Source organism: Thermobia domestica, chromosome 18 (assembly GCF_964235325.1).
Source record: "Thermobia domestica chromosome 18, izTheDome1.hap1.1, whole genome shotgun sequence".
NCBI classification, from domain to species: Eukaryota; Metazoa; Arthropoda; class Insecta; order Zygentoma; family Lepismatidae; genus Thermobia; species Thermobia domestica.
The window spans coordinates 134012340-134038571 of NC_137471.1; the positions used below are offsets into that span (position 1 = coordinate 134012340).

The following is a 26232-nucleotide window of genomic DNA, read 5'->3' on the forward strand; positions in this document are numbered from 1 at the left end:
AAATACACCACTGGGTATTGACTTAATTTCTTCCTTATCTGTTCTTAATTTATTTTCGTTTATACCTTAAGCTCGGGACAAACCAAAGAAAATAAATTCATTATCTGAATACATTAAAATGTCATACTTGATCGATGCAATCTGTATAACTACTTTTGGGCCACCCTGTATATTGTCGAACATCTCATGAATGAAAGATATCGCTATCAGGCAGCGACGCAACTAAGCTAGTTTTAGCCCGGGGCAAGAACTCGCTTTAGCGCTGGCCCCCCTCCCCGACCAACCAAACTAAAACGCTCCCCGACTACACATGATATTGGATCACATAATAATTCTCCTATTTCATTTCTCTTCAAGTGGTAACCTTGATTTCAAAATTGCAGTATACAATTTAATTTTTACTACAAGATAAAATACCAAATTAATTAATATTTGATTGCCAAATAATCTGAAAGTAGCATGTTTGACATGTTCTTATAGTCTTACCATAATAACTGCAAATCACAATGCTTTTTGAAATTCTATCGGGGTGGGCATATGTGTAGAATGAATCAAGAATCTGTTGCTTTAGAATAGTATATTTAATTATGACAAATAGTCAAGCTGTTGTCTCGAGTGTTATACTCGGACATTTTGAAAAATCTCTTAAATCGATGTAAGTTAAATGAAAACACAAAAAGCTGGAACTAAAATGTAATTTGCGAGCTCTTTTGGCTGCAAAGATTTTTATAATGTGCTCCAAAGATAGTTTAAAAACTTACTTATGCTCTATGGATATGATCTTAAGGTTGGTTAGTTATTGTCCTGCTAAGCTTCTAAGATTTTTTTATGATCTTGAGTTTGCTAATACTCTTTTCTTTGTTTTATAGTAAAATTAAATATTTGCCCAGTTTTGCGCTCCCCAATCCGGCACCCGGGGCACAAACTCCGTTTGCCCTCCCTTAGTTACGTTACTGCTATCAGGTCAAAACATTACACAGAAAGTCGCACTCTACAAATTAAATGACGTACAGATGGAAGGGGAGCGAGACCCCCTACTGACAGATGGAGAATTCACACATGTATTTCTCAACTGTAGAGACCACCGTATCGTGGCGATCGCTTTCTTACCATCTGTACATCATTGCATTTGTCACTTGCGATTTTCTGTGTAATCTTTTGACCCGACAGCGATATCTATTTACGTTTATGAAATATTTGGCATTATAATAGCATTTTCGCTAGTGTCTCAACACCTCTCACGTAAAAACGGTGCCACTTTGAACTCTTGCTCATTATACTTTTTTTTTTTTTTTTTTTTGCTTAATTCCATGACCACCATTAACCATATCCTCCAGTTTGCCGTTGTATTGTCTTATCCCTCTCTATATCAGTAAAATCAGGAGATAAAACTTACCTTCATGTATTCATAGTGCAGAAGTTTCTTATGTCGTTGAAGACTAGCAGAGTTCTCTCCTACAGGAACAACGGGCTTTTCAAGATTTGTAAGCTTGTCGGCCGGGCGTTGCCTTGCGTTCTTGCATATATGTTTGAAGTTTAATTCCCTGGCTCGTTCGTTCCTGAATTTATTCGAGAGGGCATACGTCCACGATAACTATAAAAGCAGAAATATGCATTATTTAGATAGCATAGTAAGATATACTTAAGAATAATAGTCAACAGGCTGTATTAATAAAATGAATTTAGGCTCAGGGCCGTGCCGTGGGGGGTGAGCGGGGCGACGGCCCCGGGCGCCGAAGTACGGGGCTAAAAATTCGGGGGGAAAAGGAAAAAAGATAGGAAAAATTGCTTGGAATATATGTATGGGGACGCCGTCGTATACTCTCGCTCCGGGCGCTGATTTTCCACGGCACGGCTCTGTCTAGGCTGTCCAGTAAAAAAGCTTTCCCTTCCCCCCTTATTAAAAAAAAATAACAGAAAACATATTACAAAACTGGTTTAGATATTTAATGGAGACTTCAGCCCCGTCACAGAAAGGCCAATGTCTAACCCATGTTTCTCATAAATGGGCTAAAACACAATAATAAAAGTAGCAACTAAAAAGTGTGTAAATCGGACTTAAGATCAGCTAGATCAGCGTTTCCCAACCGGTGTGCCGCGAGGAATCTAAACTAAATTATTAATTTTATAGCAATCAAATTGCAAAACCTAGGGAAAAATGTATATTTGCGTTTCACATTACTATGAAACTCTACTATGAATCTACAATTTTAAGTTTCATACTGGGTTACTATTCTGTATATTTCTAATGTTGAAAAAAGTATTTGGTATCATTGTTATGACCATTATTGCTTCTTTATTGTTGCAGACTATTTCGTAGCTTGAAAATTTAAAATATCATTCAATCTTCTCGACAAATTACCTACATTTGTGTTTTAAAAGTAAAAGAGATTTGTTTGTTTGTTCGTTATTTAGTGGTCTTCCTTCTTAGTAGAAGGTTGGATCCAGTTTTTAAAAAGAAAGCGTATGTTTAAAAACCTGAGTCCAATATTTCATTGCAATTGTTTTCTATTTTTAAATTAGAATGAAAAATAAGCATAACGATTTACCACGGGGGAAAACCTGTGATCGAGCTTTCTACTCTGTGAGAAGGAGACCAATAATCACAGCAAAATAACACTGTGTTTTATATTTACAAATAATAATATCAATAAGTGTGCCGCGAGAATCCAAGTAACACCCGTAGTGTGCCACAAGTTGAAAAAGGTTGGGAAACGCTGAGCTAGACTATCAGCTAAGGTAGCATTTTTCTTTTACCGAGAGTCTCTCTTTTATTCGAAAAAGACGCAAATTGTATCTTTTTATTCGTTTTTTCCCATAGAATTCGAAAATAGCAATCTGGAAATCGAATTTGGTACCCCTCATATTTTTTAAATAAGAATTTTAGGAATGATTTTAAAAATGGATCAAAAGATTTCGAACTTGGCCAATAATTAGTTTTTGGATCAGGGCCACAAAATTTTTGAACTGCTCCTAAATCGAGTTTTCGTACTTTCTATGGAATAAGCACATCATACTGAGTTATCTAATACTTTGGGTTTGACTACATTATATGTTGTTCTCCATATATAAGGCCTACAAACATTTTTTTGATTGAAATATATTGGGTCTTTTGATCCAAGAAACAAAACTACTTACTTTGGTCCTTTGAAACGAAGCAGAAACATAAATTGTACCACTTTTGAATCACAATACCGTAGGCTTTTATACGATGTAAGGTATGTGGTAGTAAAACGTGACAAAGGGAAATAACTAAGGAATATTTTAAAAATTTCCCATAAAATTTCCATTTCTTGTACTTTTCTTGTCATTATATGGAAACACCGACTCCAAAAACTACAAGTAAAATTATCTGTATGTACTACTGTATATCAGCATATGCAACACATACTTAGAGTTCCAGGTAAGCTAACAACAAGAAAGCAGACTTTAGTAAATGAACTTTGGGGCCATTTTTTGCAACGTAATAGCGCATATTTAAAGTGTTCATATTACAAACTGGGAGAGCGCAATGGCCTAATATAACACTGAAAAAGCGTCTTAAAGTTTTCGACTCGCTGAATATGTTGTACGTTGCGCAAATTTATCGAGTGACAGTGTGGCAGAATGTGTAGCATCTGTGACTCACGTGCCAAGGATCCCGGGTTCGATTCCCCTAGAGTCATCTTTTTTTCTTCAACCAATAAAGTAGCCACTTGTAGCTACAAATAAAATGTAATGCAATCACTTGTTTATAATGAATTAAAACAACAGAAATATTCAAATCAGTTGTAAACTTTTTCATGTTTCATGTTAACTTACAACGAAATGTAATCTATGAAGTAAATATTTTGATATCACATGTTATATTATGGTTACCTCAGTCCTTGTGTGAAAAAAGTTCTTGACGCTTCGTGTCTACATCTGTTGTAAGTATGAGAATTACAAGGGAGATGAGAAAAAAATCCCCTTTGATAATACTGGATGTTAATATAACCAAAGGAGATTTCCCTTGTAATAAGCGGCGAAAATCTGTCTCCAATATTGGAGGAGGGAGGAGGACGGGTAAGACTGTTCCCATATAGCGATGTTCAAAATATTTCTGAAATTGAAAAACAATATTGTGGAAGATCGGGGTAGCAGAGTTGACTTCGGAGGCGGGCAGATTTTAAGCTTATTCTGGGGGGATATCAATTTCATCTCATTTTCCTTTATGGCAATCGGACACAAATCATCACATTCCTTCCCCCCCCCAAAAAAAAACACATTACAAATCGGATTATTCGGAGGACAGTCCCTCAGTTCCAAGATTTGAGGGGACATGTCCCCTTCATTCCCAGTGCTATTTGCGTCAGTGCTTCTAATACACACACAGTAGAAAGGGGGCACTTGGGGGTGCTTTTTGAACCAGGTTTCCGATAATTTTTGTAACCAGATCTAGTAACTTTTTGTAGCCTTTTACGATCACATTTTTTACAGGGAAAGAAGAGTACGAATACTTTATTCGTTCCCTTTTATAAGCACTTTTAGGGCTGTATTCGTTCCACCCCTATTTAAACATAGCAGAACTAGTAAAAGAGTATGGCTTATTTTCCAACCCCTATTTTAACATAGCAGAAATTACATAAGACTACGAACACACAGCAGAGCAGAGAATACATAAGACTACGAAACATAGCAGGGGTGTATTCATTCTCTTTTATGAGCATATTTTCCAACCCCTATTTTAATAGCAGAAATTACATAAGACTACGAACACATAACAGAGTAGAGAATACATAAGACTACGAAACAGCAAGGGTGTATTCGTTCCAACCCCTATTTTAACATAGCAGATCGATAACACATCGTCCAACGGCCTATTTCACATAGCAGAAATTACATAAGACTACGAACACATAGCAGAGCAGAGAATACATAAGATCCATCCCCTTTTATGAGCATTTTTTCAACCCCTATTTTTAACTATAAACATAGCAGACAATGAATACCTATGTAACATAGCAAAGAGTGTACATAAGATTACGAACACACAACTATTTAACATAGCAGGGCTGTATTCGTTCAACCCCCTATTTTAACATAGCAGAAATTACACAACATTATGAACACAATCTCCACCCCTATTTTAACGTAGCACAGATTTCGTTCCCAACCCCTAATTTAACATAGCGGGAATGACACAAGCATGTCCCCAAACTACTGACCATCGAGAACAGAGGTCAAACTCAAAAACGGAGCCACATTTAGTAACTACTACAAGTTCCAAAAATAATGACCATCGAGGTCAAAGGTCAAACTCGAAAACGGAGCCACGTATTGAGGTGCTGTTTCCACCCTCGGAGCAGACTACGTGCAACGAGTAGGTCGTAAAAGACTATGACCTATTTTTCATTCCCTAAATAACATAGTATACACACTTGTTACCCCCACTTCCGGTTCTGATTAAACACACACACACACACACACACACAGACACACACACACACTTGGTTGCGTATGCCAAATCCAATTTAGTAGAAATAACACGCATGCGCAGAAACATTTACATTTCCGATTCGATACGCCCTTTGAACCGATTTGGATGAAACTCGGCATATGGGGGTTTTCGGACATGCTGATCACAAATATCATATTTATTTTTACCTGGGTCTTATAGTTTATGTGGGATACGCCCTTTCTATGGTAATTGTAACCGATTTGGATGAAACTCGGCATATGGGGATTTTCGGACATGCTAATCACGAATATCATTTATTTTTACCTGGACCTTATAGTTTATGTGGGATACGCCCTTTCTATGACAATTTTAACCGATTTGGATGAAACTCGGTGTATAGGGGTTTTCGGACATGCTGATTACGAATATATTTATTTTTACCTGGGTCTTACAGTTTATGTGGGATACGCCCTTTGTATGACACTTAAAACCCAATCACTCGTAAACGAAGCAACATATTGAGGTGGTGTTTCCACATTTAGTAATTGGTCACCAGCAACTACATGTTCCAAAAATACTAACCATCGAGGTCAAAGGTCAAACTCATAAACGGAGCCCCATATTGAGGTGCTATTTCCAAATTTAGTAATTGACCATCAACTACCACATGTCCCAAAAGTGTTGACCATCGAGGTCAAAGGTCAAACTTGAAAATGAGGCCAAATATTTTGGTGCTGTTTCCACATTTAGTAATTGGTCATCAACTACTGACCATCGAGGTCAAAGGTCAAAATACTTAAAACCTAATAACTCTTAAACGGAGCAACGTATTGAGGTGCTGTTTCCAAATCTAGTAATAGGTTATCAACTAGTACATGTTAAAGTACTGACCATCGAGGTCAAAGATCAAATATTTAAGCCTTAATAACTTGTAAACAGCGCGTCGGATAAATTTGTGACCTATTCAGTTTTGTACCAAGCAGAAAAAAGTGAAGAATGAATAAATTTGAGTGGCTTATTTGCTATTGTACTAACAAGAAAGAAACCAAAGTTATAAAATTCTAAGCTAGTTAAAATTACATATAATCTTGTACGATTTAAACAAAAAAGAGATAAATTTGAGTGACCTATTCAAAATTGTACCAAAGAGGAATGCCATTTTAACTAGCTGAGAATTTTATATCATTTTGTACTACTAAAATAAACGAATCAATAAATTTATACTAATCAGAAAAAGCGAAGAAGGACCATTGTAACTAACTCAGACTTTTATACCATTTTGTACTACTCCAATAAACGAAGGAATAAATTTGAATGAGGTATTCAGTTTTGTACCAACTAGAAAAAAAGGCCGAAGGAGGACCATGTTATCTCTTTAAATAAACATAGGAATAAATTTGTACACCGAGGAAAAGCAAAGAAATAGCATTTTAACTAAGTAAGAATTTTGTACCTTTTTATGCCATTCAAAAAAACAAAGTAATACATTTGGATTGAGTATTTAGTTTTGTACCAACCATCAAAAAAGAAGTGATGAAAGAATAAAATTTGGGAGGTCTATTCTCTTTTGTACCAACTGGAAAAGTGAAGAAGAGCCACTTCAACTATTTTAGAATTTTATATCATTATGTACTGTTTAAACAAACGAAAAATGACAATTTTAACTAGGTCAGAATTTATGTACCTTCTGTACTACTCAAATAAACAAAAGAACAAATTTAAATGTTCTGTTTTTGTATAAAACCAGAAAAAACTAAGAAGGATCATTTTAACAAGTTCATAATTTCTGTACTTTTTCGTGCTATTCAAGTGAAGGAAAGAAATAATTTGTGACCTCAACTTTTTATACGAATGAGAAAAAATGAAAGTTCAATTTAACTAGCTGAGTATTTTATATCATCTTGTAGTATTTAAATATACGAAGAAATAAATGTTAGTGACCTATTCAATTTTGTACAATCCGCGGCAAAAAAACCTGCAACATGAGGATGTAAGTTTATTGTGAAACTACGCCTAACAGCACAAGGAATGAACATAACGTCTAAGTGGAACGACTCAAGCCAGAATAAACCTCGGCCTCTTCCCGTGCACACTTATTTTGTAGCAAAAGACCGTCATTTCACAATAAACTTACATAGTTGTTACAAAAATAGCTCACTCAAATGCATTCCTTCGTTTATTTGAGTAGTTCAAAATGATATAAAATTCTGAGTTAGTCAAAACGGTCCTTTTTAGGGTTGACACAAAAAATAGGTCACTCAAATTTATTCCTTCGTTTATTTGAATAACCCAAAATAGTACAATATACTCAGATTGTTAAAACGGTATTTCTTTGCTTTTTTCTCGTTGGTACAAAACTAAATACTCCATCGTTTATTTGAGTAGTACAAAATGACATAAAAACTCAGCTAGTTAAAATAGCCCTTCTTCGCCTTTTTTAAGGTTAGTACAGAAGAAAATAGATCACTCAAATTTATCCCTTCGTTTGTTTAAATAGTAAAAAGGTATAACATTCTGAGCCAGTTAAATATGGCACTTCTCGTTGGTACAATCCGCGGCTAAAAACCTGCAACATGAGCATATAAGTTTATTGTGAAATGACGAAGTCTTTTGCTACAAAATAAGTGTGCACGGGAAGAGGCCGAGGTTTATTCTGGCGTGATTTGTTCCACTTAGACGTTATGTTCATTCCTTGTGCTGTTAGGCGTAGTTTCACAATAAACTTACATCCTCATGTTGCAGGGTTTTTTGCCGCGGATTGTACAAAATTGAATAGGTCACTCAAATTTATTTCTTCGTATATTTAAATACTACAAGATGATATCAAATACTCAGCTAGTTAAATTGAACTTTCATTTTTTCTCGTTCGTATAAAAAGTTGAGGACACAAATTATTTGTTTCCTTCACTTGAATAGCACGAAAAAGTACAGAAATTATGAACTTGTTAAAATGACCCTTCTTAGTTTTTTCTGGTTTTATACAAAAACAGAACATTCAAATTTGTTCTTTTGTTTATTTGAGTAGTACAGAAGGTACATAAATTCTGACCTAGTTAAAATTGTCATTTTTCGTTTGTTTAAACAGTACATAATGATATAAAATTCTAAAATAGTTGAAGTGGCTCTTCTTCAGTTTTCCAGTTGGTACAAAAGAGAATAGACCTCCCAAATTTTATTCTTTCATCACTTCTTTTTTCTGGTTGGTACAAAATTAAATACTCTATCCAAATGTATTCCTTTGTTTATTTGAATGGCATAAAAAGGTACAAAATTCTTACTTAGTTAAAATGCTATTTCTTTGCTTTTCCTCGGTGTACAAATTTATTCCTATGTTTATTTAAAGAGATAACATGGTCCTCCTTCGGCCTTTTTTTCTAGTTGGTACAAAACTGAATACTTCATTCAAATTTATTCCTTCGTTTATTGGAGTAGTACAAAATGGTATAAAAGTCTGAGTGTTACAATGGTCCTTCTTCGCTTTTTCTGATTAGTATAAATTTATTGATTCGTTTATTTTAGTAGTACAAAATGATATAAAATTCTCAGCTAGTTAAAATCGCATTCCTCTTTGGTACAATTTTGAATAGGTCACTCAAATTTATCTCTTTTTTGTTTAAATCGTACAAGATTATATGTAATTTTAACTAGCTTAGAATTTTATAACTTTGGTTTCTTTCTTGTTAGTGCAATAGCAAATAAGCCACTCAAATTTATTCATTCTTCACTTTTTTTCTGCTTGGTACAAAACTGAATAGGTCACACAAATTTATCCGACGCGCTGTTTACAAGTTATTAAGGCTTAAATATTTGACCTTTGACCTCGATGGTCAGTACTTTTTTAACATGTACTAGTTGATAACCTATTACTAGATTTGGAAACAGCACCTCAATACGTGGCTCCGTTATCGAGTTTGACCTTTGACCTCGATGGTCATTATTTTTGGAACTTGTAGTAGTTACTAAATGTGGCTCCGTTTTTGGGTTTGACCTCTGTTCTCGATGGTCAGTAGTTTGGGGACATGCTTGTGTCATTCCCGCTATGTTAAATTAGGGGTTGGGAACGAAATCTGTGCTACGTTAAAATAGGGGTGGAGATTGTGTTCATAATGTTGTGTAATTTCTGCTATGTTAAAATAGGGGGTTGAACGAATACAGCCCTGCTATGTTAAATAGTTGTGTGTTCGTAATCTTATGTACACTCTTTGCTATGTTACATAGGTATTCATTGTCTGCTATGTTTATAGTTAAAAATAGGGGTTGAAAAAATGCTCATAAAAGGGGATGGATCTTATGTATTCTCTGCTCTGCTATGTGTTCGTAGTCTTATGTAATTTCTGCTATGTGAAATAGGCCGTTGGACGATGTGTTATCGATCTGCTATGTTAAAATAGGGGTTGGAACGAATACACCCTTGCTGTTTCGTAGTCTTATGTATTCTCTACTCTGTTATGTGTTCGTAGTCTTATGTAATTTCTGCTATTAAAATAGGGGTTGGAAAATATGCTCATAAAAGAGAATGAATACACCCCTGCTATGTTTCGTAGTCTTATGTATTCTCTGCTCTGCTGTGTGTTCGTAGTCTTATGTAATTTCTGCTATGTTAAAATAGGGGTTGGAAAATAAGCCATACTCTTTTACTAGTTCTGCTATGTTTAAATAGGGGTGGAACGAATACAGCCCTAAAAGTGCTTATAAAAGGGAACGAATAAAGTATTCGTACTCTTCTTTCCCTGTAAAAAATGTGATCGTAAAAGGCTACAAAAAGTTACTAGATCTGGTTACAAAAATTATCGGAAACCTGGTACAAAAAGCACCCCCAAGTGCCCCCTCTCTACTCACACTGTCAACAGATGTAGAAACGAAGTGTCGATAACATTTTTCACACGACGACTGTGGTAACCATAATATAACTCGTGATGTAAATATATGTATGAAATAGATTTCATTTCGTTGCTAGTTAACATGGAACATTGAAAGATTTTACAACATTTGAATATTTCTGTTGTTTTAATTCATTATAAACAAATGACTGAATTAACATTTTACTTATAGCTGCAAGTGGCTACTTTATTGCTTGAAGAAAAATGTTGGCTCCAACGGGAATCGAATCCGGGACTCTTAGAATGTGGGTCAGAGATGCTACGCATTCTGCCATGCTGTCACTTCATAAGCTAGCGCAACGTACGGCATATGCGTTGAGTCGAAAACTTTAAGACGCTTTTTCTCTGCTATATTAGGCCATTGCGCTCTCCCAGTTTGTAATAAGAACACTTTAAATGTGCACTATCACGTTGCAAGAAAATGGCACCGAAGTTCACTTACCAAAGTCTGCTTTCTCCTTGTAAGTGGCAGCGATTTAGAGTACGTTTCTTTTTTCTTGGCACGCTTCCCGCCTAAAGGATGGATCTATCTGTAAGGCGTTCTTGAAACGCCACGGTTAAGTTGTGAGTTACAATACGCTAAGAAACAGCAAAACGCCACACCACTCACCAATCACTGTAACACACTTGTTCGCGTGTGGCAGGTGAGCACTTCAACTACTCGCCAAATAGCAATGACCTCATTTGATTGGCTGGCTGACAACTAATGTCACGTACACGACAAAGCCAATAAGACGTCTATTGGATTAAAACGTTCACGTGGGTGCTAGCAGAAAATCTTTAAAAGCCAACCAAGTGCATTGGCGGGAAGTGTGCCACGATAAAACAAACGTACTTTAGGAATTCTCAGTGCTCCAGGCAATTAAACAGAGTTGATTTTGAGTTTAACGTTCCTTTCAGCAGCGAGGCTATATGAGACTTGTACCTACCGATTAACGTGGAATCCAAACCACATGATCTCCCGCCGGGAATCGAACCTGGGTCTCCCACGACAAAGGTGCATACACTAACCGCTTAGCCACGAAGGAGCTCAAACAATTAAACAGAGATTGAAGTCCCACGGAGCTCCTGGCAAGCTTAGCGGATGAGGAAACCACACTGCTCCAGGCAAACTAAGTACATGCAGTTAGGATCTCTCAGAACTCCAGGCGAATTAAAAGAGGAGTTGAGTTTCTACAAAGCTCCAGGCAAGCTAAATGGACAGGAGACCTCAGAGCTCCAGGTAAGCTACGAGGTTTGGGTTAGGTTAGGTTAGAACTCTTAGAGCTCAAGGGAAGCTAAGAGAGAAATGATGAAGAGGCGGAATTGTTGTCGGTGAAGGCCTTACATGGTGATTTATATTCTTTTCTGGACAGTAGTGGCCACATGACCTGTCACATTGCGTGATGATGAGGATTCCTGTCGTCTGCTTCTTGTAGTAGTCTTAGTAATCATTTGGTTTTATTTACAAATAAAAAGCGCGTGTTGGTGTTTCAAATATAGACCACGTGTGGGATGTTACAATATTATTTAAAATAAATTTACTAAATTTTGAGAAGGTTCGAATCCACGTGGATTCGCTCTTTTCTATTTGTTTTCCACATAAGTATACTTGTAGCCGATTTCTAAACAATCGTAATTTTCGTGCAATAAATCTAATCGCAATATAAATATGTCTTCTAAACACGATAACCTAAAATTTGTAAGTGACATATTGAAATTCCGATATTGTAATGATTATATTTTTCATCTTGTGTTAGGTAACGTAAAAATTTGCGTATAACTTTCAGAAACTTTTTGACTGTATTTTGTGAACATGAGATTCGCTGTAACCAACACATATTCTAACTTCGATCTAACTCATGGATAATGCAACTCAGGGGCAAAAGTGGAGCTGAAAAGTGAGAAGGACCCATGATGTCACTCTGTACCCCGTGCCTATCTTTGCCCATTGTAATTTTTTTTAGGAAGTGAAGAGGCGCCATGTATATTTTGAAAGGTAAGGAACGACGTCCTTCTGTGTTCCTCCTCACTTTTACCCCTGATGCAACCTCATAAGCTTTTTCATTGTTCTAAATTTAAGACCTACTCTGATTAACGTTACTATAGTCGAATACTTCGCCGATGCCCATGTCTTTACATTACTGATTATTAAACTTCTCTTTTCAAGGATAACCTACAGAGTACATCATGTCTTTGAGAGGTGCTTTAGAAAAACCTGTCTAGCAGTGGCGTATTTACGATTTTATTTCAGGGGGACTTTGCTAACTTTATTCCTGGAAATGTAAAAATTCTGCAAGATATTTCACTTACTTTAAAATAGTAAAGAAAATTTCGGGAGGGGCTTAAGCCCGGGAGCCCCCTTAAATACGCCACTACTGTCCAGGGAAGCAGTGAAGCTTGCAGTAAAAACTTTAATCATACTGTAAGTATAGGATCCTCACACATCATATTTAGGATCAATTTTAACAGACGAAAATCATATTCACGAAGAAATTAAATGTCGACTAAAAGCAGGGAATTCGTGTTACTATTCGGTTCAAAATCTCTTGTCGTCGCGAATTCTGTCGAGGAATTTGAAGCTTAAAATATATAAAACGATAATCATGCCTGTTGTTCTGTATGGTTGTGAAACATGGTCGCTTACTCTGAGGGAAGAACATAGACTGAAAGTATTTGAGAACAGGATCCTGAGAAGAATATTCGGACCCAAGAGGAACGAGAATGGGGAATGGCGGAAGCTTCATAACGAGGAACTACATAGTTTATACGGTTTACCCAACATTGTTAGGGTCGTCAAGTCTAGGAGGCTTAGGTGGGCGGGTCATGTAGCTAGAATGGAAGAAAGTAGAAACGCTTTCAAAGTCTTGACTGGAAGACCAATCGGAAAACGACCATTAGGAAGACCTAGGCGCAGATGAGAGGACAATATTAAGATGGATCTCGCAGAGATAGGAATACAAAGTAGAAACTGGATGCAATTAGCTAAGGATAGAAGTCAGTGGAGAGCTTTTGTGAACGCGGCATTGAACCTCCGGGTTCCATAGGCCATAGAGTTAGTTAGTTTAGTAAGTATAGAAGGAAATTCGCGTGGGTTTGAAAACTGAAATGAAATTTAGAGTTCAACGTCCCACAAATATACACCGAGATTAAGGGAGACGGTGACGATGAGAATGAAGAAAATGGTGGAATCAAGTAAGTGGGAGCAAATGGAAGAACCCCGAGAAAACACATGCACACGGTATTTGTCCACCACAAAGTCCATCTGGTACGAGCGAGGATTGAAACAGAGACCTCACACATCAGACCCCCTGCGATTCTTGGATTTCAATCGGATGTGCCTGTCACGGGACAATATTTGGGTATTAAATCATCATCATCATAGGTATTTTGCCGTTATTGGCAGGTCACTTGCTGAAACTGAGAAGCTTCCATGCCCCACGGTCTTACGCTAACCTCGTTCTCTTCACGTACGATTTCTCTGTTTTGATATCGTCCACCAATCGTAGTCTCCTTCACTCCCTTCCTCTCCTTCCTGCGACCATACTCTCTAAAACGTCCATCATAATACAGTTGTTTCTTATCAAATGCCCCAATCAGTTTCTCTTCCTCTTCTCAAAAATATCTAAAATTGATTTTTTTTTCTCTTCCATCATTCATTTTCCGCTTGACCCAGGTAATTCTCTCCATTCTTTTCTACACCCTCATTTCCAGAGATAAAAAAAACCTTTTTTAGATGAAAGTTTTAGTGACATAATAGGAGGTTTTACTAACTTTGAGAAAAATACCGGAAATTTTGGCTTCTTATTCAAGTACCACCTTTGTTTTCCTGTAGTGGATTCTACAATTAAAATAGTGTATTTATAACATTCTATTTTTTGTGAATCCTATGTTCAATCCGGATTGGTTTACAAATTGGCATTACATTGGTTACCACCAAGTATAAATTATCATCTTAGCATATCATAGATGCCGTTTTGGTTGCCTAACCACCTTATTAAGTGCCTGAAAGTAATACATCTAGTCATGTGTGTTTCGCAGGTAGCCTAAATTCAAATTGCGAGGGAAGGGGAAAAGCTACGAAACAGATACAAAACTATTTTTGTTTTGTAATAAAATTTCGTTTTTGAACGTAAAATTAGTTCAGTTCACAAAATTAAAATCATAAACCGTCATTTGGGTATGATGTTAGTTTCACAAGCTAGTAAAAGATCCTTAGATACTTGTTCCACGTATGATCTTGTATAAAATGTTTCTTTAGCTTATAAAAAATGTGAAAGATAAATGTTATTACATACAATCTAATTATTATATTTTGAGAACAGTTTTACTAACACTATTAAACATTTTACTAAAATATTTTTGTCCGTTGATCATTGCACTAACGTCTCTACGAACAACTGGAAAACCCACTGTGTCTACTGACCTGCCTCTTTTGTTTCCTAGTGAATGACCATTTTCCTTTGCTTTATGAATTTTTCGTATTCTTTTCTTCCGAATAGCATAAAGAAAAAAAAATTGTTTTACCATGAAAAAGACAAGGTCGAAGGTTCTGTTGTTTCATCAAAATTGAAATTTCTAAAAAAAAAAAGCTGTGGATTTTTTTTCTAAAGAAAAAAGAAAAAGTTTTTTCTGGACCCTTTAATTTATCTAACGAGGGAACCTATCCAAGTATAACTTTGACTTCGAGTAGAGACTATGGCCGTTGGATACCTTGTCCCAAAAGAACATAACACGAAAAGGGATACATCCTCGATCGCAACCGTTACAGAGATATAAGCGTGAAAAGTTAGAAATTGAGCTCCATACTATACATTACAAAGTCAGATTCCGGGTCAGATTTTTCGGAAACGGTCGAGTAAGGAGACTCAGCGAATACATATCAAATTAGTGTGGGGAGCACAGCACCTTTTGAATGAAAAATATGTGTCCCTGGGGTACTCGCAGGGTCCCAGACGGGGTCCAACTCAAAATTTGCAAGTGGAACCGGGGGTCAAGTAGCATACTGTATGAAAGCTATTGTTAAATAAAAGAAGATACAACAAATCTTAACTCTCTACAATAACGCTGTGCAAGCGGGCAACTGCTCAAAATGTCAATACAACCTACATCAGAAAATCTATGGCCATGCTTCTAAATCCGTTAAGTTGCGACAATAACAAAACAGAAAAACACGTTTAAAAGTGCAAGGTATTGAAGTAAAGCAAATTGCTGCAGAGTCTCTCTCTCAAAAGCACCCTCCGATATATTTTATTTCTGCCCCATTTTCCAGTTTTCTTCAACCCCACTCCTCTCCAAGTTGCCTCACAGTTTCAAGGTTACTCCTTTTCGTCTTTACCATCATGTTTCTCGTTCAGCAAATCCCCTAATAGAAATTTCACAGTGCTATCTGTGAATTTGGGGTCCCGATGCGCGAAGCATATACCGTTGCTTTTTGACCTTCTCACCCCTCTACGACGATTGCGATTGACAATGTATCCTTTCTCTTCTAGGACACGAAATCCAATGGTCATGGTCATTCTATGGTCCATTAGTCATTCGAAGTCACACTTATACTTGGATAAGGTCCGTTGTGCGACTCTGTGAGAGAGACTGCAGCAATTTGCTTTACTTCAATACCTTGCACTTTTAAACGTGTTTTTCTGTTTTGTTATTGTCGCAACTTAACGGATTTAGAAGCGTAGCCATAGATTTTCTGATGTAGGTTGTATTGACATTTTAACCACTTGCCTGTTTGCACAGGGTTATCGTAGAGAGTTGAGATTTGTTTTATCTTCTTTTATTTAACAATAGCTTTCATACAATATGCTACTTAACCCCCGGTTCCATTTGCAAATCTTGAGTTGGACCCCGCCTGGGACCCCGCGAGTGTCCCGGAGACACAAATTTTTCATTCAAAAGGTGCTGGGTTCCCCACACTAATTTGATATGTATTCGCTGAGTTTCCTTACTCGACCGTTTCCGAAAAATCTGACCCGGAATCTGACTGTAATGTATAGTATGGAGCTCAATTTCTAACTTTTCAGGCTTATATCTCCGCAACGGTTGAGATCGAGGATGTATTCCTTTTCGTGTTATGTTCTTTTGGGACAAGGTATCCAATGGCCATAGTCTCGACTAGTGTTGTAAAGGCCTGGAAAAATACTGGAAATTTTGGGTAAAAAAAACAATTTTTTTAGTTTTTTCCCGAGCTTCGAAAAAACGGAAAAATTGGGCAAAATTGATATTTTCGAATATTTTACTACATTATGCTTTTAAAATTAGAACTATTTTATATTTACTAGTTTACAGTTAAGATCATTGAGTATTTATGTTTCTTGTATTAGAATAGAGAAGTTTTGTGGCAACAAATATATTTGCACCACTCCTTTAAAGTTAGCACCGTGATATAATAGAGTTATGGTTACAAAAGATACTAAAATATAATCCTAGTTAGATTAATTAATATAGACGCATGTAAATTATCTTAAGTAATCTTATAAAGTTACCGTTTTATGGCAAAAAAAGTGTTAAAATAACAGGGACAGAATCATTTTAGTTAATATCAGTATGTTCAGATCAAATATATATTTTAAGGAGATCTGTATCTTCCTCGTGCTGTGTAATTTTTTTGGAAATTTTGAACCCATTAGAAAAAATCTTTTGTTCGGAAATATTGGCAAAACCCGGAAAATGTAATTTAAAAACTATTTCTTCGCCTGATGCTAATCTTATTTGCTATAACGTGTCTGCAGCATATATATATTTCGCTAGCAGGAAAAGTACTCAAATCAACGGCTTTTAATTTTCCTTTTTAGATTTTTGATTTGCAATAAAAAAAATCCCTCTTTATTTGTATATATTTTTCGAACAACTAAAAAGAGAGAGGATTTTATTTACATATACACACATACACCGCACAAGTGCGTATATTTGAGCAGCGACAAACATAAAGAATTTAACATGTAGTACTTCTGTTCGTTATTATTAAAGACTAGCAGCATACACGTTCTTTGCACGTGGAGAATACATTTCATTGTGGTTATAAAAGGCACCAAAACTGTCACCAATGAACTTAGGGACCCCGAAATCTATGAATTTTACACTAGTATAAGTCATTCTCAATAACTTTTACATGTCACCCTCCCTCTTCCCTCTTTAGGAGTACTACTGGAGGCTGAAATTAGATTTAAACTTCATCGCAAGTGTCACTGTTCATGTCAGCCACCCCGAAAACTATGGGTTCGATATTAATATCGGCCATTTTTGATCATTTTTATATATCCACCCCTTCTCCCTTCCACAAGTTGCGGCGCTGAATTTGGATTTAAACAGCATCGGAAGTGTTAATGTTCATCTCAAGACCCCAAAAACCATGGATTCGATACTAATATCGGCCATTTTCAGTCATTTTTATATCTCTCCCCACCCCCAAGTTGCGGGCCTAATTTGGATTTAAACGGCATCGGAAATGTTACTGTTCATATCAGCAACCCCGAAAACTATGGATTTGACACTAATATTGGTCATTTTCGATCATTTTATATATATCTCCCGTCCCTTTCCTTCAAGTTGCAGTGCTGAATTTGAATTTAAGCTTCATCGGAAATATCACTGCATCGAAAATATCACGGAAATAGCTCTCAGCAACGCCGAAAACTATGCGTTCGATACAAAGATCTGTTCCACACGTCCTTCCTCCAAGTAGCACTTTCAAAGTGAAATGGTAAAATGTATACCTGGCCCGAACCTCATCTATGTTGAAAATTTTTATCGAGATCAGTCTGGTGGTTCAAGATTTGTTAAGTTACAAATATAGTGTCCTTCATTTTTATATATTGGATATAGATAATTTGTCGCACTACAAAACAGGTATTTGTTTACAAACAAAATTTTGTACATAAAGTTTATATTAAAGTTTGTATTTAAATGTTAAATAATAGTAATTATATGTTTTAGTGCATGAGTATTAGTGAAATTTGAGTACTGCTGTCTCTTTTAAGAAGTAATTTGGTTAAAATTAACAAAATTTCACCAGGTCAAATGAGCACATTAAGAACTCAGTTTCATTCAAGAGCCCTATTTGTTGCAACAGAAAGGCTTCCTGATTGTAGATGTGTATGGAATTGTAAAAGTTCTGTAATTAATGCACAACCAGAAGTAAACGACTGAAAGGCACATAAAGGAAATGAGTGCAGACTATTAATTTTTATGAATAATTACTACAGTTTTATTTTCGAATGCTTCTTTTTTAAGTATTCACAATATAGAAATTTCTCAACTTAAATTTTTCACGCGTTCCAAAAAAACAACGGTTCCGTTTCTAGTAAAACTAAGCTAATACAAAGATTTTTGTTATTTTCCCAATTTTTCCAAAATTTTCGGAAAGAAACCGGAAAAAAACTGTTTTTTTACCAGCAGGTTCAAAATTTCCGGAAATTTTACAACACTAGTTTCGACTCGAAGTCAGAATTACACTTGGATAGGTTCCCTCGTAAGTTGTCCTGTGACCATCCCATAAAGAGTCCAGGAATGTTCCACAAAAATTTCGCAGAAGTTCTGATTCCGGGACATACGAGGGCAATTAAAAAAAAAATACTCGGTTTGCGCGTGTGCAAGAAATGGCCGGAAAGAGCGACATCAATCCTGTGGCGCTGTGTGCAGTAGTTTAGTTTAGTTCAGTTTATGTTCATCCTTTCTGCACATAGAGGTTGCAGAAGACTCAATAGACAGTGAGCAGTGGAGCAAGATGGTTGTGTTGCAGTTCACCCGTCCGCTATAGCAATTAGAAATGAACGCTTCAAATACAGAAACCCGCCAAATGTGAAGTGCGTGCGGAAATACGATTTTAGAGTGCGAAGAAATTTCTTTCGGCAGCTGCAATTCATCGCGAACTGTGTGGTGTTTACGGACCAAACGTGATGAGTGAAGATGTACGAAAATGGTGTCATATGTTTAAAGATGGACGAACTGACATGCACGATGTAACAAGAAATGGAAGCAATTCACTGGGATGTTTTTGAATATCCTCCCAATAGCCCAAATTTGGCGCAGAGCGGCTACCATTTCTTCAGATACACATGAAGCAGTGGCTTGCGTCACATCGCTTCCACAATGACAATGGGCTTCACAATGCTGTTAGCAGGGGGCTTCATTTCCATGCGGGAGATTTGTTTCCAGAAGAAATTTCAAACCTTGTAAAACGTCAAGAGAAGTGCCTCATTTCAATGGTGGATATGTTGAAAAGTAACGTAACGTTGTACTTTTCTAATGTGTATAATAAAAGTTCTGTATCTGCTAGTGTATGTTATTGATAACGAAACAGTTTTTTTTTTTTAATTGCCGTCATATATGGATATCTGGATATCTACGGGACATTCACTAGCAAAAATGAGACATCCAAAGCATGTCTCTATCCTGCCTCGGAGGAAATGTGATTTAACATAGGATCTGAATTTCTGCTCCCGCAGATAATCGAATATTTAACCCAGGACCGGCCTTAGATGATGCGCGGCCTCAGGTTTACAACTAACTTGCAGCAAGGTCTGTAGAACATTATATATATATATATATTCCGCTCCTGCTGGTCTAAGGTTATACCCATTTCCCTTTATAACGTTTTCCCATCTGTAAAATATTCTGGTAAAAATGCTAACCCTGTTCATTCCTTAGAACAGCTAATTTTTCTAAGAAATAACTCAAATGGAAATGCAGACAGTGAATGAATTTTAAAATACATATTTCACTCTTGTGCCTCCCAATTTTTCAAGAAGTTTCTGTACCAGTATTTCATGGTTTTCTTCTCTTACAAGTAAACCTATTGATGTCGAAACCTAATTTCTTGAGGACTAGCTCAGGAGAGTAATGCTCTCGGAAGTAGGAACGAAAAACAGTTCTGATTGGTTGGCGTTATCCATTTCTTGCCACATTGCATTCAAATAGCAGAAATCAAGCTGTTGCCGCTGTCGGTCTTCGCGGCTGAGTGGGCTAGCGCTATGTGCTAGTAAGCAAAATCTCTTTTGGCGTGAGTTCAAACTCGGCCCGAGGTTTTTTTTTTTTTTTTTTTTTACATTTTTATAACACTTTTTAAATTAAAATAATATGAAAATAATACTCAAAAAAGTAATTTACTTACTTTTGTGCAAATAAGTAGTTTAGGATTTTCGCAGGAGAGGGCAAAATTTGTCCTTTGGTTTTCTATTTTTAATATAGCTATAATAAGAGAAAGGATATGCAAAGAAGTCTCACTGAGGCTGATTTATTTGATACTATCTCGGTATTCACGGTAGTATTACATAATAAGAACGCCAGGAACTTTTACTTAGTGGGGTGTTCAAAATAAAAGAGGATGTGCACTAAGAATAGTGGTATACATTTTTATACAAACTCAAAGAAAACAATATTTTTACACTCAGTGTGTGTGTGTGTGTGTGTGTGTGTGTGTGTTCCCGCATTCCTATCCTTGTTGGTACCTGCATATGGTTTAACACCTTACCAGTTGGGACCGGAAAAATTGTTAGGACATTTTCCGGTGCCAACAATTTTTAAGCCTACAGGGGCTTCGTGGCGACCCCCTGGGCCTCCTGGCCGAATTTCGGGAAGGTCCCAATAATTATAGAAAAATGTGAGAATCTGTGTAAACCGTGTGTATGCTCTGCCGAATTAGCTGCCTCCTGGTGGTCTCACACTTTAACTACGAAACGGTGTGTAAATATGACGCATACCACATCTATTGGCACTGCCCTGCTTACGGGATGGAGAAACGTAAGGGGAGTGGAAAGAGGAGGTGAGTCGTGCGGGGGAATAAACACACAAGCAAATTTACACAGTGCTTGTTGGTACCGACGCAACCTTGAAATTTTCGTTTGCGCAGTCGCGTCTACTCACAGTAGCCTGCCTGTCACATGACAGTTAAAGAGGAGAAGGTGGGTTGAAATCCGGGGAGGCATTGATCACAATTGGAGAAACGTATATGCATATATTTACAACTCGTACTTCCAGAAACGGTGGGAACAGAAACAAACATTGTGATAAATGAATGGAAGATAGGCTAGCGTAAAACATATACACAGAGCGTGATCTTATCGGGACACAATTATTGTTTCTATCTACACACGTAGTTCGATTTTCTGTTGCTTTATGTAAGAAGGTCTGGGACCAGTGTATGAAGCGAAAGTTAATTTATTTGAACAAGAGAAAAAACAAATGTATCCTAAGAGGTACACTAGAAAGGTCTAAGATTGAAGACTTATAAGCACATTTGCAGAGCACAGATTCATACATACCTACATACTATATGTTCCAACTTTCACACTATTTTATTTCCTTCTTTTGCCAAACAGAACTCATTAGTTTAAAAATAATAATAAACTAAATATTTATTTTAACCTTTAACAAATAAAAAAGCACAACCATAGTTTACAGATATGTCGCATACATATTTATTAAATTAATTCAAGCAATGGAGTAGGAAACATCTATAATGTCTGGGTTGGCAAAGGATAGGCAGCGACCGCAGCCCTTGATTGTTGGTGGGAGTGATACGGCTAACTACGTATTATGTGAGTCTCAGTAGAATAGTAGTGTGCCTGTATCGAGTAAGCGGTCATAAAGTAAAATAAATTAACTAATTTCCAAAGAGACCAAATTATTAAAGCTCGGATATATGGTGTTAGCGTGGTGAAAGTGGTAAGTATGCTTAGTGTGTCGCGAGTAACAACACTTAGGTGACGGTCAAAGTGATGAAATTCTACAAAATTTACGGGGAAACCACATCCTCGAAGAGGAACAGGGGTTAAAAGAAAATCCTCGGTGACAGGTGCCACGTACAGCTGTGCGATATTAAGATATATCGATTGGTAGATATTTTTAAGTATCGAAAACTTTTAACCCTTTGGGGATCCGATGGTACAACTTGTACCATACGGGTGTTTCATGGTACATTGCGTTATAACTATCCTATTTGAGCTTTTTCGTCCGGGTTTTTTGTCTTTCAAGTCCAGCGGCATTGTAGAAGACCTTGCGTATGGTTTCACACCTTCCAGCGTCGAGACATAGGAGGTGATGACGTCATAATTCTAAAATATATATTTTCATTTATTTAGCCTATGTTCATTATTTTTTGGCGGGCTTATTTTTGCACGTAGAAGATTGAAATTTTGCACAAACATTCAGCCTACCAAGTTGTATTTAACAGATTTTTTCAGATTTCTGCGTTAAAACAGGGGGAATCCAGAGGGGCAAATAGTTGAAAAAAGGGATATTTTTACCCAAGAAATCCCTTTCTTCGGGATTTTCCCGCCTTAGATACATGATGGAGACACGCGAGTCATAGCGTCTGAAAGGCAGTTTTATTCTAAAGAGAATGATGGGCGAAACATGACCCTAGGGTAATTAGGGATGCCTCAGGTAATTTTTACAAAATATCCTTCTGTATACGTGAATTTGATACATTGTCTATATATATATTTTTGGCGGGCTTACTTTTGCACCTAAAAGATTGAAATTGTGCATAGGGGACGCTGTGGCTCAGCGGTAGAGCGTTCACCTCCGGTGCTTGGGGTCCCTGGTTCGATCTCAGCTCGCGCCGTGTGGACTTTGTGGTGGACAAACATCGTGCTCGTGGGTTTTCTCGGGTTCTCCCGTTTCCCCCACTTTTCATTCCACCATTTTATTCATTTCTCATCTCCTTTAGCCTAACCGGCATACTCGTGGGACGTAAAACTTGAGAGATTTTTTTGAAATTGTGCATATACTTTCAGCCTATCTAGTAGTATTTATCATATTTTTTTCAGATCTCTGCGTTAAAACAGGGGGGTCCAGAGGGGCTCAAAGTTGAAGAAAGGGATATTTAGACCATAAAATCCCTTTGTTCGGGATTTTCCCGCCTCAGATACATGATGGAGACACATGAGTCATACCGTCTGAAAGGCAGTTCTATTCTGAAAAGAATGATTGTCGGATTATAGTCCTAGGGTAATTAGGGATGTGTCAGGGATTTTTTATCAAAATATACTTCTGTATAGGGGAATATGGGACATTGTTGGTATATTTTTGGCGGGGTTATTTTTGCACCTAGAAGATTGAAATTGTGCACAAACATTCAGTCCACCGAGTAGTATTTAACAGATTTTTTTTCAGATTTCTGCGTTAAAACAGGGGGGTCCAGAGGGGATAAAAGTTGTAAAAAGGGATTTTTAGACCAAACAATTCCCTTTTTCGGGAATTTCTCGCCTTAGATACATGATGGAGACATGTGAATGGTACCGCCTGAAAGGCAATTCTATTCTGAAGAGAATGATGGGCGGATTATAGTCCTAGGGTAAATAGAGATGTCTCAGGAATGTTTTTACCTTTGATCATGGTGTTTTATTGTAATTTGGGGCATTGTGGGAATTCTTGATAAAATTTCTCCCGCCCTTAGTATTCAAGATAGAAACTTGAAATTCGGCACACTCATTCAGTATACCAAGTACTATTTATCAGATTTTTTAGATCTCTACGTTCACACAGGGCCGTTCCAGAGGGGCGCAAAGTGGGGGAAATTTTTTCCCTCCGAAATTTTCCCTTTGACATAATTTTCCCTCTCCTGGTATATGGTATGAGCATGCAAGTGGTACCATTTGAAAGCTAGCTCCATTCTGAAAAGAATGAGGTATGAACCATGATCCTAGGATAAATAGTGACGATGCAGTAGCTGCTTGACTGAAAGTCTAAAAAATAGCCCCAAAACCCCGGATCCCCAAAGGATTAAGATCGATGTTTTTAATATTTCAAGATTTTTCAATATTTCGGTATTTTTCAGTATTACGATATTACGATTCTTCGATACTTTTAATGCTTTAATATGTCCATGTTTCACAATATTTCGATATTTTCTATTTAACCTCTTCAATCCCAGGTAATTATCTGCAGTCATACAAATTTATATATTTGTGTATTTGTATCGTAGGAAAAGCAAATTTGTATATTTTTAAACTGGAGTGTTATAAAACATAGAAATGACGTTTTGTAAGAAGACACTACCTAGGTATATTTATTTTAATAACCCGAACCTGCCTAATCGAAGAAATAAAGAAAACCTGTGAATTTCAGTATATTTATTATCTAGTATACTATGCATATTAGAGGTGTCCAACTATCAAAATACGAGCACAATATGTTAAAGGTGTCTACCAAAGCGGCTTGTAAGGTAAATTACGACAGTAAAAAATAAAGTGATATTGCGTAAAACAAACAGATGTAATACTTTCTCGTGTTCTGACTGTTGATAACAAAAATAGAAACAGTAAGTAACATTTCTTCTCTCAGTCTGATGCGACAAAACTTTTAAGTTTTACGGACATGACTTCCCTCCGGAGCCGAATCTGGTGTTGAAATTGTAATATTTATTATATCCCTTCTTTCTTCTGTATTTCATATCTGTTTTACCTTACATGCAAATCATCAGGACAGTTTCTATTTTCTCAATACACAAAAACATCTTTCACTTAGCGCACTTGAAACTTTTTGATTTCGAACACCCAACCTTAGTCCATCTTTGGTAGTTTTTGTCTTCAGCTTTCTTTCTTTACATATCTACATCACATTCATCCGTTTCTTCAGATCCTTACGCAAGAGTTGTTGGTTGATTCAGGGTCTAGCATCCTATACAGCACCAAGACTATAGGAAACATGAAATGCAGCTTAACGCGGGATCCTAACCACATGAGGTCTCACCAGAAATCGAACCCGGTTTCATGCACCTAAGGCGCGCATGCTAACCATGTAACCACTAGGGAATATGAAAGCGGAAGTCCAGTAAGTCTTTCTAAGAGTGTCCGAAATTAAAATTGTATTTTCTATGGACTATCAACGAATTCACTAAATACACTTCTGCTCAATGCCCATATAGCAAACGTACCAATATTTGTTCTTCAAGATCTACAAATGCTTAACTATTTAACAGTCACTCCTGGAGTTGGTAACACGTCACATATCTGGGTCACCAAAGATTATGCGGCCACCACAGATCTGAGACAATCGTAGTGGCGTGGTACGGCCAACTCCATACTACGTGAGGGGTAGTAGAACGTGAATGGACAGTGAGCTGAGCAGTGTTAGTGTAAAATGAGAGTTCTATTTAGTTTTCGAGGAAGGAAAATTGTTTCTCCGTCAAGATCTGCAAGCGCGACAAAACTTACAGGCCTGTTAGGTGTGCCGCAAAGGACAGTGTCCAAAGTGATTACAACCTACAAAACTGACGGCAAATCCTCATCCGCGAAGTGAAACAGTGGATGGAGCAATACCGCCGTTGACAGATCTCGCCAAGCCTTACGGCGTATTGTCACTCTGAATCATCGTCTGACTGCGGAGCAAATAATGGAGAAACAAATAGCACTTTCCTCAACCGGCGTCGACAATCAGTCTGCAAAGTTACATGACATGAATATGACCTGACATGGATGGCCTTCATAATGGACCATTACGCTTTGGCACAATGTCAACAATGAAACATGTCGACGGCTCTGTGTCATTGTAGGCTCAAATATCCTGTTTTCAGTAGATTCTGTGCTGACGCATACCGGTTGTGCCAGTGCCCGAGACTATGTCGTCATTTTTGGGAATCAAGTATTTTATGGTCCAATTGTCTCCGTTATGAAACAGAAGAACACCGAGAAAACCCATTGAATACAAAGAAGTTTTTCCGCACCTCAGGTATGGGTAGGTAATGCAAAAGCTGAACCCACCTAGCATCCTGCAGACAGAGCAAAGACATTAACACGCTGTTACAAATCTTTACAGGAAAAAATAACTGGAGAATGAGTAATTTCGTTGAGAACTTGTACCAAAATTGTAAACCAAGTATTCGAATTCCGACTATCAACGAAGTTCATGATTTTTCGAAACTGTTCACAGCTAAGAAAGTTAGAAACGAAGAAATATGTTATTTTATAGAAAGAACTCGACTAAAGAAAATATAGCAACCGTCTAATT

The 26232-nt window shown here is 37.0% G+C and overlaps 2 protein-coding genes across 5 annotated transcripts in view; one reads left to right on the forward strand and one right to left on the reverse strand.

Annotated features, from left to right (window-relative positions):
* Positions 1-26232, forward strand: part of LOC145676093 (adhesion G protein-coupled receptor L4-like) — a 295890-nt gene that overhangs the window by 64308 nt on the left and 205350 nt on the right. The window lies entirely within an intron of this gene.
* LOC145676094 (sterile alpha motif domain-containing protein 3-like) overlaps positions 1-26232 on the reverse strand; it is a 105107-nt gene that overhangs the window by 19880 nt on the left and 58995 nt on the right. For both annotated transcript variants that reach the window (XM_081746976.1, XM_081746977.1), the window contains exon 6: positions 1397-1594. In XM_081746976.1, coding sequence (XP_081603102.1) covers positions 1397-1594 — 198 coding nt within the window. The remainder of the gene's footprint in view (positions 1-1396; positions 1595-26232) is intronic.